Raw genomic sequence first — 15,688 nt, forward strand, 5'->3', positions numbered from 1 at the left:
CCAAATTGTACAGTCAAGGAGTTAAGTTTGGCACTCATTTACATGGGGGCACTTCATGAGGCCCAGCATCATCTCTCTCCTTTACTTGGGCTTTCTATGGATGCTGCCTCACCCAGCCTTCTCTGGAGATGATACACTTTATCCTGACCATTTTACTGCTGTCTCGGTTGATAAGCAGAATCCGGGACATCCTGCAACATGTGCAGTGTGTGTTTGTTTACCTGCAAGTGTGTGACAAGTTGCACATGCTCTAGGGCTTTTTATCTTCTAATAAAACACTTTGTGAGAAAATGACCAACTGTTCTGAACCCAAACTGCAGCAGCCTGGGGCTAAGCACTACTGATGTTTTTATTTTTTTTCGTCAAGTATCAGTTGATAAATTTGGCTGTTTTTCCACAATTAACAAACTCACTTGAGAGATCTTCTGGGCTAAATCAAGTCTTTTTACTGAAGTACAGCTATAGATTATATTTATTTTTTCAGACACAAAACAAATATTGCAATACAGCCTTTACTTGATATTCAGTAAAAAACATTGGAAATTCAATCCGTCAGTTATTGCCTGCAGGCATCGTTCCTTTGGATCAACATTAATTTTCTAAAGTATATTTCTTGATAGTATTATTGTGATTATCCCACTTTTCTATACAAGAACAGCAATTTCATTCAAAGCATATTTGTAAATACAGTTGCATGGCCTTTCACATTTAAGAGTGTTTTCTTTCCAGTGTTGCACAGTGGGATCACACTCCTTTTCTCTCAAGTAGGCTCAGGATGTTATCAAGCTTTGCTTCTCCCACCTGTGTCATTAAGAAGTGAAGAGACTAGAAAACTTTTAGATTTAAACTTAGCCAGTTGTGTCTGTTTTCAGTTATGGTCTGGAGAAATGTCTGATGCCCTAAAGCGCCTCATCAAAGCCCAGCCTTGAGAATATGCATTTCAGCCAGTGCTGGCCTAAATACCCCACCTTGTTTCCAGAAACATCCCTTGTTTCCAGTTTCCAGCCGGCCCACGGAAGGCAGGAGGTGGTGTTTACATCTCTGAGCCCTGGGGTCAGGTCACAAGATCAGAAACACCAGGTCATGAGCGCAGTGGTGTAAACAGCCCTGTTCCAGCCTGAGCAGTGTCTGTTTCAGCTGCTGAGCTGAGATCCCTGGGATCCCACCGTGTCCTGACTGTTGGGGTGAGGGTTCACGCTGGCTTGTGGGCACAGCCTTAAGCAGGAGGACAGGAGAGAGGCTGTGGATCAGTGACCTCCCTCCACAGGACAGTGCCACACTCAGCCGGCCCTCAGAGCTCCTGGGTACAGTGTGTCTGCGTGGCAGGAATGGGGTCAGGGACCCTCTGTAGTGACCTTGCCTAGTACCCACTCTGCTCCTGGCACTGCTTTATTCCTGCTATTCACCATCTGCTTCCTGTGCTGAGGCCATGTCTGAAAACCCAGGGAATCGCCCTGGACACACACTGGGGATCAGAGGCAAGCGGTGACAATGCAGTGACATTGGAGCTAGCAGGAACCACTGTAATTGTAACTTCCCCACAGGCAAGAAGGAAAGCACAAAGTAACTCCAGCTGTTCCCTCCTCCTGGGGCTGCAGCAGGGCAGGAGCAGGGATATCCCACCACGACTTGGCGGGGACCTGATGCTTTTCAGAGAGTCACAGAGCCCCTCTTCTGAACAGAGTGCAGGGAAGCGAAACACAGGACACTATCCAAGCCTCGGGTCTGCAGTTGTGTCTACAGCCTGTAAAGTTTAAGGACTGCTGATCTGCAGCTAGGATTTATTGCCCCAGCGCTGAGGAGGAGATTCCTTCCCTTTCAGCGCAGCTACGCAGGCTGTACTGCTGGGTAAAAGTTGCCAGTGTTGCTTCAAGATTTAGTGATACACTTGAGCACAGTCCGTTACCTTAAATTTAATCTGATGCTTACACAGTCTGCTGGATCCAGACCTGATATCCTATCTTGAAATTCCTCAGCTCCCATAGATTTCCGGTGAAAGATAAGAACATTGAACACCTCAGAATATTCATCATACCTCAAAGACTTTGTCCCTGCATAGGTAATACTTAGGTTAGCTTCATCATTATCAACTGTTTGACTCTAGAGAAAAGGGGTAGTTCTTCTCAGTGATGAAAAACAAGTTGAAATGAGGCAGAAAAACCTGTGATAAATTAGTGTGGAGAGTGTTAATGGGGCCAAATGTCCTGAGTTTATTGAATTAGGGAAGTCAAACTAATTTTAAAATTAAGCCTAGAGAATGGGAGACTAGATACTGTTGGCACAACAGGAAAGTCTTAATGGCTGTTGTCTCAGCACATTAGGAAAACACTGTCAAAGCTCTTGCTGACAAGATGCTTTCTCAGTGATTATTAATTATATTGCATTATTAGTCAGGCATGGTATCGGAACATATTTAGTATGTTACTAAAATGCAGCAACCATTTAGCTAATAAGTTTGACTCGGTCTTTTAAATTTTCTTAATGATTAGCAGCTTAGTAAAAGTGTAATGGTGAGAAATAAAAACAATGATTCAACAAGCTGTGTCTCAAGAACAAGTTTTAACTGGAACTTGCATGTAGCAAGGACAGATAAAGTGTACAGTCCTAATTACCAGCCTGATGGGACGAGACAAAAGTAAACATATCGTCAGATTTAACTAACTCTAATGACCCTGTCCTGCAGTGGCATATGGTTAAAGTGCTCCTGTGATAGTAAACCCCAGCTTGAGCCTTCACTGCAGCCATGGGGAGGACAAAAGGCCAGCAATGCCTTACTCCGCCCGTCCTGTCCCAGGTTGAAAGAAGAAAACTCCCTTACCTTCCACATGGCAGCTGCTGCAAGGGAGCACAGCCTGACACTGCATTTTCCGTAGGTGTCTCTAAGCCCCCAGGCAGCTCTTCTGGGAAGTTCAGCGCCGTAGCTGTGGGCAGCATTAATGCTGTGGGCTTTGTTAAACTGATTTATGTGCTGCACTGCAGTAACTGGACCCAACTGTCTATTGTCATTCAGCAGTGACACAAGACAACAGGGACTGACTGCTCAATATTACCAGCTGAGCTGCTGGCGCAGTCACTGATGCCTCCCAAACAGTAGGACAAAAGTTAGCAAAAGTTTAGAAAATCATTTTGTACCCCCTTTATGATCACAGGGAACCCAGTCTGGCTGGTTCCCAGAGCAGTGGCAAATCTGCTTTGAACCTCACTTCTCCCCAAATGCTCCTCCTGCCTCCCGTGCCTAGAGAGGCCCCAGCACCAGGTTTTAGGCAGCACCAGCACCATGCAAGCAGAGGTGCTTCACAGTGGGGTGAAGTGGGCAATGGGTACAGCTGGGGCCAGACACTGGCACCCCTCCAGTCAGGGTTCACCCTGGCCCACAGCCAGCTGCCACCAGCTCCAGGGCTGCCTCCAACCCCAAGTCTTGCCTCTGGACCACCTGTTTCAAAGGGATTTAGCCATGGGGTTGCACAGCTTTTACCACCTGTGAGCAAAAGTGTCCTACTAATAACTCCTATCTGGCATTGGATGTATGTCTGAGATGTACGCAGAGGGAAAAACAGCAGCTCAAGCCATCACATGCCATAGATGTTGTTTCATCTTTTATCTAACAGACCTAGATAACAATGCTGATAGCAAGAATCCTCTTTTTTCTCCTTTTTGTACATTCAGGTAATCCATTATATTTAACTTACAGTAAACACTGTGGAGAGCTTCTGAGCTTGTTGTGGCTGTTGCTCCCACCTGGGGGGATCTGTGTGCAGCACACAGATGGACAGCTCAACACAGACCTTGTGACCCAGCTCTGCTGCTCTCTTCTCAGCCCCAGCCTGGGCACTGGTTCCAGTAGCCCTGCATGCCCTGTGTCAGACCCAGGTCACCCACCACTGCAGCACATGACAGCACTGACCCAGTTTTCCACTGGTTAAATCCCAGCAGTCACTCCAGCAAAGCCTTTCGTGCAATCTTACTGCTTCAGTGCACACACCAGGACCAGGCATTTCTTCCAGGCAAACCTTGTGGCTGCACTTCTCACCACTTGGAAGTCACCAGAATTTGTTGTAGGGCCTTAATACCGAGAGTAAAGTCTAAAAAGGAAAAATGTTCAGGTACATGGAAAGAAGCATGAACCTCTCCTAAAACCAAACCCATAGCAGCAGTGTGATCCTCCTCAGCCCATCTATTATATGCTTTTCATTATGCTCAATCCTCTGTTACATTTTGGCCACTGCTTTACCAGCAGTCATGGTGAGCACACAGTGACCATGTAATGCCAGTGTTTTATCTCTGAATAAATAATATGTTTCTACCCTGAGAAAGCTGCTAAAAAGTACCCTGGTATCACAAAAAGGAATATGCAAATCTTAAAAGTCAAGCAGAGAGCAGGCTCTTACCATGGTTCCAACATATGCCCCCAAAAAAGGAAGAAAAATCCTTGGAGTTTGATTCTGCCACATAAAAATATCTCATAAAGAAGCAAAAGGAGCACAAACAAGGCTATGGAAACAGCATGACCTCCTGCTTGCACACTACCTTGACTGAAGCACACACAGCCAGCAAAATGCTAAGTGATGCAAAATAGGAGTTAGGTAAGTTCCAGTTAACCTTCCAATACCCATTTCTTCTTTGGGTCATCAGTAATTGTTGCTCTATGAGCAACCTGAGGCCCCTGGCTGGATCTGGAGCCTGTGGGTCTTGAGCACTGTATGAGAGGAAGGGAAGGAGGTGCCCTGGCAATGGTCACGCTTTGGAAGGGGTGGCAGCAGGGCTTGAGTCTCCTCACATGGAGACCAGGAGTGCCCAGGCCTTTTATGTGGTCAGTGTTGTGCTGTGCCTCGTGCTGCAGCAGTGAGAAGAGGGAGAGAACAGGCTTCCTGGGAAGAAAGAGAGAGCCAAATAGTCCGGCTGAAATGTAGGGAAAATGCCCATTGGCCCAGATACAGTTTCTAAGAGTCTCAAAAAAAAAAAATATTCATTTTTCCTTCATTTCAGCTAAGAGACAGCCCTGGTTAATGCCATCTGGTAAGATCACTGTCCCATGGGGCTCTTCCAGCAGGGCATTGAGACAGACATGTACCATACTCCTCTGGTCCTTTCCCTGGCTCTTCCTGCAGCCAGGTTGTCCCAAGAGTCTCAGAGTCAAATGCCAGCTTAGCACCTGTGGCTGGGAGGTGTGAACCACAGCAGCCAGAAGGAATCTGATGGATGAGTCCTCCTGGTCTGCCATCTGCAAGGTTTTTGTGAAATGAGACTTTTTGCCCAACATTCTTCCCATGGTGCCTGAAGGAGGTGCATGCCCAGTCCCTCCTTTCTGGGTGCATGGGGTGTCTATGCCTCCTCACTGCGTCGCAAGTCTTGCAGCTCAGTCATGGCTTTGGCCGAGAGCTTCTTGCGACGGAACACAGCTGCAATCTCCTCAAAGGACTTTCCTTTCGTCTCTGGTACTTTGAAGTACGCAAACAGGAAGAAGATGAGGAGCAGACCCGCGAAGATTGCAAACACGTATGGTCCACACAGATCCTGCAGAGGGGAAGTGGGAATAGGGGAGGTCACCATCAGCACCACAGGGATGGCTTCACCTTCCTACCCCAGCTGGCTGAGGTGCCCAGCCAGACTAGGGGATGGAAATCTGGGAGGCACGTTGACATCCTGCTGGGCTGCTTTGGGAGCCCAGCAGTGGGAATGCGACAGTCATTTATTTGTGTGTTTTAATGGATTTCTTACCGCTATGTACTGGAAACACATTCCCACGATGAAGTTGCAGGCCCAGTTGCAGAAGCCGGCGACAGCGATGGCGGCAGGACGCGGGCCCTGGCTGAACAGTTCGGCTACGATAAACCAGGGGATGGGCCCAGGCCCCACTTCGAAGAAGATAACGAAGAGGAAGATTGCAACCATGCTGACATAGCTCATCCAGGCAAACTGGCTCTGCAAGAGGTTGGTGTTATAGTCCCTAAGCAACTCTCGTTAATTATCGCCAACTGCTTTATTTAGGCTTCTTTTTCAGAAATTTCTTTCTATTCAGACAAAGGGGGACTGGACATGAATAACTGAGGTTTTAAACTCTTGTGCCAGGTGCTGGCTGGGTATGTGGTGCCAGCATTGCTGCCTGGAGGAGTTCACAGCCATCAGCTCACCTGTTACTTTGAGCCCTCTCCTTGCCTGCCCCTCAGCAAAATGAGGCAGAATGGCACCCTTTAATTACCAGTGTGTTCAGCAAAGGAAGCCACCCCTTATTTGCTTTTTCATTTTGACAGGGGCTTGCACCAGTGGTTTGGACTAACTTTGATGGGATCTCCTTGTTTTCAAACCGGGGATGAGAAATGTAGAGAAATCCTTACCAGAAGCACAAGCCCAACTGTCATGGCCACGGCGCTGACTAACATGCCCATCAAACCTGCCAGGAACAGGGACCGCCTGCCCGCCTTCTCCACCAGAAAGACCTGTAGAAACACATGCAGGAGCTCAGTGTCCAGCAGCACCACTCTCAGGACCAGGTCCATTAGCAATAATCAGCCTGTTACCACTGCCACGCTGCTCTTTTGCTCTTTTAGCTCTAGTGGTAGAGATTTATGTGCTGGTTTCCAAGTGCCAGAAACTCTGCTGGTGGCTGCTGTGGAGCCAGACTGAGCAGTCACCCTACCAAGGACAAGGCAAAGGCACACACACTCAGACCTCATGCATTTCCAAGCTCTCAGGACTTCCCACTACTCCTACACATGAATTGCTGACTGTGGACTTTCTCTCTCTTTCCCTTTTCTTTTTTTTTTTCCTTCCAGGAGCTAAAAACTTACTAGGACTGCATTAATTTGAAATCAGGCTTCAGGTCACATCACAGGCCATTGCAATTTTCCTGTCCTAGGGCAGGGATAGCTGTGTAGAAGCTGCAGTCAGGATTTTTCCTCCAATCACTCCCAGACTCCTTTTGCTTCCCTGGTAGTCACAAAGCTTAGTTTGTTCTTTCTGTCCTCCCTCCTGGTGGACTCCAGTCATATCACCCAGCTTTTGACAGATACCTAAGGTACCAGATACCTCACCTGGCAGGGAGCTGTAGGTCCCTCCAGAGGACAGTGCAGCTGTGCTGGCCTAACCGTGCAGCAGTCTCTGATGCTGCCTTCTCCTTCCCCTCTGCTTGAAAGGACACCTCTGGCCAGCAGCTCCACCTTTCCTGCCATTACAGTAATGATTTATATTTCCCAGAGACAGTCTCTTTTGCTGGAGGCAGTTCATGTGCTGACACGTGAAGTTGCAGAGGGTGAATCTTTACTCTCTTCTCCCCTTTCCAAGGTCCACCCAGCTGTCAGCATTTCTGCCTTTTGATCGGGGTCTGTCATTTATTGACAAAAGCAGGTAATTTTTAAGTGCTCTTGGACAAAAGAACCAAAGAGCAAATGCCCAAGGCTGCAAGTACCACAGCACTGGGGTGGGACTCAAACTGCAGGACATTCTCCATGCTGAAGAGAGGCTTCTTCCAGCTGCACACCTCTGTGCCTCATTTCACAATAAATATAACATTCTCTCCCCAGTATGGGGCCCTCTGATGGACTTTATCTAAGGCAGGTTTACTCCAAGGCCTCCTCTCTCACTCATACTGGAGTATGAATGCTTTGGGTTGGAAGGGACCTTAAGGATCATCCAGTTTCAACCCCCTGTCATAGGCAGGGACATCTTCCACAAGACCAAGCCTGGCCTTGGACAGTTCAGGGATGGGACATCCACAATCTCTCTAAGAAACCTGTGCCCATGCCTCACCAGCCCTCACAGACAAGAATTTCTTTCTAATTCTAATCAAAACCTCCTCTCTGTCAGTTTAAAATTATTCCTCCTTGTCCTAAATCTCTTGGAGCTGTGTATTTCTGCCTTGCAGCCAGTCCTGCATCATGTTGGTGAAAGTCCTTTACTCCCTAAGTATCTAGAAAGATATGAGGGAAACAGGCTTGGCATTTCCTGATCTTATGTTAATGGCCACATTATAAAACTAATTGCCAGCTGATAGGAATTGTATTAATCCTCCCTGGAGAGAGACAAATAAAGGGAAGGTCTGTGGAAACAGAACAATCTCTTTATTACTGCAGTGCCCTGTCAAGATAGAATGAGGGTAGGTGCTGGATTACTTTTATTACTGTGGAATAGCCTTTGGCTATCACTCGTGCAGGTGCTATGTACACACAGAAAACAGTTTGAAAGATAACAGGTAAGAGCAGACTGGGAGCTGGTGACTTCCCCATCACAGCCCCCATCCTCTGCCTGCTCCCTGGGGGAAGAGGACCTGAAGAATTGCAGTCTCAAGGACAACTTTTGTTTTGGGGGGAAATGCAGAGTTTTCAGAGCTTCCCTTAACACAGTGGTGCAGTTTCCATGCACGAGGCATTTAGCAGTGCTGATTGATAGCAACATGCTCTATGTCAAAGCTTGAATTTTCAAATTAAACTTGCCCAGGGAATGATTTTTCCCTGTAAGGTGTTCAGGGTCAGTCCTGCAACACTGCAAATCCTATCTCCACGAAAAAATCATGTTTCAAAATCACACTGTACCGTATGTGTCTTTGTAGTCCAGGGGGCAGAAATATTTACTTACAGAGATAACAGTGAAGACCGTGTTCACCACTCCAACACCGATGGTTGCATAAACTGGTTGGTCAACCCCAGCTCTCTCGAAAATGTTTGTGGAGTAGTAAAAGATCTATCAGAATACATCGGATGAAGGATTAGGCAACAGGGCTGGTGAAACTTTTTGTTCTCATGAGGGAAGGGTTGAATTTTCTTGGCTGAGATGTGATGTAATTTAATTATGATTAATTTTTCAACTTTTAATGGCTTGTTATAATAATTAAAGCTGAAAATTTCAGAAGAGCCTGAGGGAGTTAAAAATCCTGTTGAAATTCCCCTCTTGAGCTACTGCATTTACACATTAAATCTGTTTATCTATGTAGTCTGTGTTTAATCTTAAAATCCAGATCATCAGCACTGAACAATTAAGACAAATATCTCAGTATGTCCAAGTTTTACATTAATTTGAAAATATTCTCATGGCAATGACTCCCATTTCTTTCTTCTTTACAAGAAAAAGGTGATTCCTTTCTGGTGAAAATTAAGGGCAGGAGGTAAAGGGTGGCTGGTGGATGGGGTGAGCATGGCCTGGAGCCAAGTAGGCTGAGCATCCCTGTGTGCTCCTTAATGCTTCTGTGTGTTAAATGGTGATTTCTGGTATTCCAGGAGGTGATGCAAAAGTTGTTTAGCTAAGAGTGGCTAAAAAATTGTGATTCTGGGGTGAGCATGATGTCATTAAAGAGAGAAAACCACTGGTGAACTTGGGTAGGGGGAAGGTCATGGTAGGGCTCAGCATGGGCCTGCTGTGCCAGCTGGTTTTGTGCTGGACTCCCTCCCACCCTTCTCCCCTCCTGCCCTCCCACAGCCAGCTTGGCACAACCCAGGAGCCCACTGCAACCATGGGAAAAGCTTTCATCCCTGCATGGCTTGGATGGAGCCAGAGCTGCCTTTTCATGCTCAGCACGGATCTCTTGAGAGACAAACATTTTGGGGAGACTCACCGCATTGATTCCTGAGAACTGCTGGGATATTTGCACCATCAGCGCCACAATGACAGCCTGCCTGTACTTGGAAGAGGTGAAAAGCTGTCTTATGGAGACTTTCTTTTCACTAGCAGCTTCTTGCTTTTCCTTTTCCATCTCTTCAATCTCTTTCATTGGATCACAGTTTCCTCTAAGTCTTTTCAAATCTTAGGGGAAAAAAAATGACATTTTATTTTCAGTGGTAGATAAGTTGTATATGTAAGGACAAGAATCTCTTTAGGCAAAACTCAAGGTAAGCCAACCACATGAGGGTTCCTATGTCTCATCCAAGGATCCAGGATGCATCTGCTTGGTCAGGGGCAGCAGCACATCAGCTCTGCAACAACCTTGAGACTTCACTCTCAAGCCTCATCCCTCAGCTGTGCTGCTTAGTCCCATGTAAATATCTCAATAGTTTTTGATCCAGAGATAGTTTGTGTCTCAGCAGCTCAGAGCATGAGATGGAGCAACCACAGTCATATGTGAGTCCTCAGCCAGGCTTTTCCTTCTCTATTTTATACTATGTACAGAATAAAAACAACTTGAGACAACCCCAGAATGTCTTTCTTACTTTTTTTAGCTTCCTCCACCTTCCCCAGTTTGATGTAAAGGTATCGGGGGCTCTCAGGGCACAGTAAGAGCAGGAAGAATTGCAGCAGGGCAGCCACACCAGACAGACCAAGGAGCAGGGGCCACATCTCATCATTGCCCAGAAGAAAATCTAGTCCAAGGACCTGGAATAGTTGAGGCATATTTGAATGGATCATTTTGCACCTTAAGAAGAGAAAGCAATTGATCACTATGGTGTTTTGAAGTGACAAGCTGGAGGAAAGCTAGAAGAAAATACCTACTCTTTTTCTGGATGTGTTTGTTTTCTGTACATTTATGTGCCCACCTGTTGTGTAGCTCAGATTTGGGCCATGGTGGGTAATGCTGATGGGGGCTTTGGGCTCCCTGGTTCCCTGATGAAGCCATTTTTGAGAACTCGATTATCAGGGGGTCACATGCTTAGGATCCAGTCTGACACTGATGAGATGCTGAAAAAATTCCTCAGGGAGAATAAATTGTTTGCAGAAGTATTTTTTTATTTCTTGAGAAGCTGTCTTTGTTAAGACACCTCTTACTGAAGGCAGGGGTTTAACCCCATTAGAGCAGATTGTTTTGCACACTCCTTCACTTTTGGGGTGGAATGATGAACAATAGCCCAGTTTATCACGGTAGTCTTCCTATTCTCTGAAACACCCTCTCTGGATGTGTGTGTTTTCCTGCTTACCTGGCTGAAGAGGATACCCGTGACGATGGCGAGCTGGTGCAGCGTCCCCAGCGCTCCTCGGAGGGCCGTGGGAGAGACCTCACTGACATACATGGGCACGAGTCCAGAGGAGAGCCCTGCACCGAGCACATGTGGGTGTCACCTCTTCTAGACACAGCTCAGCAACCAGCAGAAACCACTTCCCAAATGGGAGAGGAGGATGGAGCCTGTGTGCTGCACCCCACACCCCACCAAGCCCCTCACGCCTGGCTGGGAAGTATCGCACCTTGGAAAGGTGCTGGGATGTCCCTGTATTCAGAGCCCCAAACTGGGAAACCTTTTTACTTGGACACACACATCAGAGCACAGAGCAGGGTTTGTCTGCTGGGAGAAGTTATCACAGGGCAAAGAGCCTTCTTAAAACTTGCCTTGAAACCTCAGAGTGCGGTATTGGATTTGCATACCAGTAACAGTATAAAGAGCTGTTATTTCTAAGCTAATTCTAATGTAATTCACAATTATTTGCCAGCAATACCCTCTCTGTGCACAGTGGTCCTGTGCTCTCTGTCTAGGGAACCTGTTAACCAGCCTGGCTAGTGATGTGTTCTTACAGGAACCACCAGCAAGACTTATCCTTGAGATACAGAGGGACCTGCTCCTTTCTAGGATATGTAAAATGAACATATGATAGAGCCAACCCAAATACTTCTGGGAAAGATCCTGGTTCAAGAAGACATAGGAAGAAGAGGGAAGTTCCCACTTGTGAAACCCCTTCTGAATTAAAACAACAACAACAACAACAACAACAAACAAAAACAACTGATTAAAAATATGGAAAAATCTGAACTGCACACTACCAAGGAGCTGCTTTCAGTGGCTGACCCAGCCTGGACTCACCACAGTAGAGCCCTGTGACCGCTCTCCCGGAGATTATGAGGATGTGGGATGGCCCAAATTTCGCCAGCCCCATGAGGAGGTTCCCAGCAATGGAGAGGACATTCACCACCAACATGGCCTTCACCCTGCAAGGCAGCAGCACCACAGCTCCTCTGGCACCTCGCTCAGCAAAAGCAGCCATTGCAACACACAAGAGGAACTATGAAGTCACTTAATCAGTACTACAAGGGGAAAAAGAATGATAGCAGACACTGCAAAATATGGGGGACAGGGTACAATCAGAGTAGTTAAAATGATATTATAATTTATACTTTACATCCTGTGCAAACACCATGCAGATATCCTCTTTCTTTTGCCATGGAAAAAAAAAAAGGGGAATTCAGTACATAATCAAGGCTGCTCATCAGCTGCTGTCTGAAATGTTCAAGTTGCAATAAAATGTCTGATTCGTAAATGAAGGTTTTAAAAAGCTCAACCTTTGTGATGGTTGAAACGGTATTTTGGAAGTTGGGAGGGTTATTTTTCCTTTTTTTCCTAAATTGCTGAAAATAGCACAAATTGTATTATTGGAGGGAAGAAATGATTCTATGGGAAAAATCCATCAGAAGGGGTTGGGTTGTGGCACAGAGTCCCAGCACACACGAGCCTCTCACCTCCCGAGCCGGTCACCGATCCAGCCCACGGTGAAGGAGGAGACCATGCCACCGATGGCGAACACGGACACAGACAGGGACCAGTACATGGTGAGGATGTGTGGGGGGGTAGCAGGGTCAGTCAGGGGTGGGAGTGTGCCCTCTGTGCCAGCCTGGAAGAATGTGCCATCCTCTCCAGAGGCATTGGTGGTGTATCTGACCATGGGGACAATGCCCAGCACGTGCCCATAGTGCGCTTCTATCACCTGTGACAGGTAAAGAATTAAAAAGCCATCAGCTCAGACCTATAACCACCCCAACCCCTGTTTTGGATTTTATTCTGCCTCAGGAAAAGATTTACATTGCAGGCTCTGCTCAGGGGAAATCCTGGGGTCCCCCATGTTCTGCAGCACCCAGACCCAAGTGGGGAGGGGCCAGGAGGGCAGGCACAAGGCATTCCCCTTCCCAGGGCTGGGCTGAGCATGGTGTGTGGATTTGGCTCTGGATTTGGTGGAGGAGTGCAGTCCCTTGGCGCAGGCACAGGGACTGTGCTGCAGTGGGGACAGCTCCCTTACGTGCAGAGCCCTACTCCTTTCCCTGGGGAAGTGACAATGGAGGGTCCTGGCCTTGTTGTCACCCCACTGTCCTGTCATGGGGGCTTTGTTCTGTGGGAGAAGCTGCCTGGGAAAGGACAGAGCCCTCCTGAGACCTTCTGCAAGGGACAAACTGGCCCTGGCTGCCCTGAAGCTGCAGCTCCTTGGCCATGCACATCTTGAGGGGCTCAACTTACCTTCTGGGGGGCGTTAATGACCCCCAGGCTGTAGCCATACTGGAAGAAACCCAGTACTGCAGTGAAGACAGAGAGGATCAATGTTCCCGTGAGGTGCTGGGGCAGAAAGCAAAGAACAGCCTCATCTTACTGTCCTAGCAGTGCCCAAAACTGGGGGAGGGCTGCATCCCACCCCTATCCCAGGGGACTCTGCTGCCCAGCTGGCTGGGACAACAGCATCCAGGGATGCACGGGTGGTTGGCTCACTCCAAAGGAGAAGGAAGGCCCCTGGGGACACACAAAATCAGGTCCCCAGGGCAGAGTAGTGTTGCCCCACAATGACAGCCCAGCTCTCCTTGCTGCACTGCCTGTCCTGGCCCTGGAGCTCGTGGGAGCCAAAGCTCTGCCCAGTACAGCAGTGCAAGAAGCAGCAGCAGCAGCAGCAGTGTGTCCTTCCCCATCCCGATCCCTAGAGAACAACAGCTGGGAAGAAAAACACCAAAAGGGTGTTTTTCAGCAGCACTGTTTGAAGTGTTTAAAATTATCCAGTGAGCCAACAGAGCTCTTAAAAAATAGCCCCTTGGCCCTTTTCCCCTTTGCCCCTGTGCACAATTAATTAGTGGAGGGGTTTTTTTTGGGGTTGGTTTTGGCAAGGGATTGCTCAGTGCTGGGGTCCTGCAGAAATTCTAACAATTCCACTAGAAACTCCAGTGCAAAAATACCGGCAAGCCATGATTACCTTCTCTGTCTGCATTTTCCTTTTCTCATCCACCTCGGAGCTCCTCTGTCTTCTTTCTGGGAACAGTCACTATCCTGGGCTGCAGAGGAAGGTGAGGGCTTGGGCAGGGAAGGAAGGACAGCAGGGCTGGGATGGAGGCAGGAAAACGGGCTGGTGCTTGGAGAGATGGGACTATATCAACTCTGGAGTTAATGAGAAACCCAAGTCTTCCACGCATTATTTGGCCACCGCTCAGCTCAAAGCAGCCACCACCAATCCCCATGTTTGGGACACACACGAAACAATGGGAGACCTGGAAAGACATTGAGTGGATCTAGAAAATTCAAATGATCCAGCTGCAGGGCTGGTTTGAGGCTGTCCCTCAGATGAGCAGTTGGAATGTGACATGCCAGGGGCTTGAGCCTGTTTTGAGATGCTCAACACCTTCCTCGAGTTCTGTGCTGGGTGTGCATGTCACATCACAATCCTCTTGCTGAATCAGGAAGAAGAAACCTTTCCAGCACATTTTCTAGCTCCAAAGCAGCTAGAAAATGACTGTTTTATTTAAATAGCATTTAGAACCTGCTTTAAAATATATTCATGTGTGTATATCACATACAGAGGCACATACAAACACAGATGTATACAGGTCTCTCTGTGTATCCATACACAGACACCTGCATACCCAGAGCTCCTTCAGCAGGCAGCTCTAATACCAGTACACACCTATCAGAGGAGACAGCTGTGTGTGTATATGGACATAAACCATAACAAAATTATCCAGAATATTACAGGAAAAGAGGCTTTCATTAAAAATCCTACAGTGTATGAACAGTGAGCCTTTCAGCACCACTAGCTGATGGCTGTGCTGTCAAGTATTGTGGATTCTGGGAAACACCGCCAATGCTGCCAAGTACTACTGATGCTGCCAAATATTTTTGCCTTGGCTCACTCGGTTTTCATGAACTTTGCACATCTGCACAAGCTGGTCTGAGCTGGTCTTGCTCTGGCTTGGGTTTTGCTGTCCTTGACATGGTCAGAGAGAGGAGCTTCAGGGCCGGGGTGGGGGGACAGTAGCATCCTCAGCGGCAGCAGACCATGCCAAAGTCTGAGTCAGCCGGGAAGGTGATTAATGCTGATTAAAGTAATTATCTTCCAGATCAGCCCCTGATGGGTCCGGCAGCCAAGTTACAGCACTCACTTGATGATGCTCTCGGTCAGCCAGGCTTCACATGGGCACAAAATGTACTTTCTACAGAGGAAGAGCAAGAGAAAAAACAACAAAGATGAGTGTAAGACCACTAATCTTTGCACTGGTCTCCAGTAAAGTAAAACTTTAACCGGAGTAGGAAAGTTCATTGCATTAAGCAGGCTTTGATTCCAGCCACAGCACCTGCATTCCCCTCTTGGGCTGGTGTAGCTGTGACAGGAAGGGCCCCAAGGCTGAGCTTTTTAGTTTTCCCCAATATTTGTCCTTCCTGCTGAGATCTTTGCCAAGGGTGTTTGTTTGCTCCCTGTATGTGGATACCCAGGCATTTACAAGCAGTTCCTTTGTATTGCAGTTAAATACCTTTACAATGGGACTGGCAGGATTTGACAATTACCAGGCTGCTAAGGCTTGAATCAGAAAACAAATGGGAGCCCTGACTGAAATCTTCAGGCATTGTGAAAACCTTACCAGGACTGATGTCCCCCTCCAGGATTCCCACCTACCCCTCTGGGATCCCTATCCTATTGCAGGTGCCTGGCACAAAGAGGATGATGTTTTCCCTCCCTACTCTTCCCAGACTACTGGAAGTGCAGGGATCAAAGGCCACGAGCAGGGTGGCCTTTGCACGTCCTGCCCACTGCTGCT

General features: G+C 47.6%; 1 protein-coding gene across 1 annotated transcript; it reads right to left on the minus strand.

Annotated features, from left to right (window-relative positions):
• Positions 1–5,322: 5,322 nt before the first annotated feature.
• SLC2A2 (solute carrier family 2 member 2) lies at positions 5,323–13,869 on the minus strand. The gene is made up of 12 exons (XM_062498931.1): positions 13,855–13,869; positions 13,137–13,232; positions 12,577–12,612; positions 12,368–12,519; positions 11,715–11,839; positions 10,839–10,954; positions 10,137–10,299; positions 9,545–9,732; positions 8,572–8,676; positions 6,336–6,437; positions 5,719–5,922; positions 5,323–5,514 (listed from the first exon to the last, which is right to left on the minus strand). The coding sequence occupies exons 1-12, from the start codon at positions 13,867–13,869 to the stop codon at positions 5,323–5,325; spliced, it is 1,494 nt and encodes a 497-aa protein (XP_062354915.1).
• Between the last annotated feature and the right edge of the window lie 1,819 nt (positions 13,870–15,688).

Source organism: Cinclus cinclus, chromosome 10, assembly GCF_963662255.1.
Source record: "Cinclus cinclus chromosome 10, bCinCin1.1, whole genome shotgun sequence".
Classification (NCBI taxonomy): domain Eukaryota; kingdom Metazoa; phylum Chordata; class Aves; order Passeriformes; family Cinclidae; genus Cinclus; species Cinclus cinclus.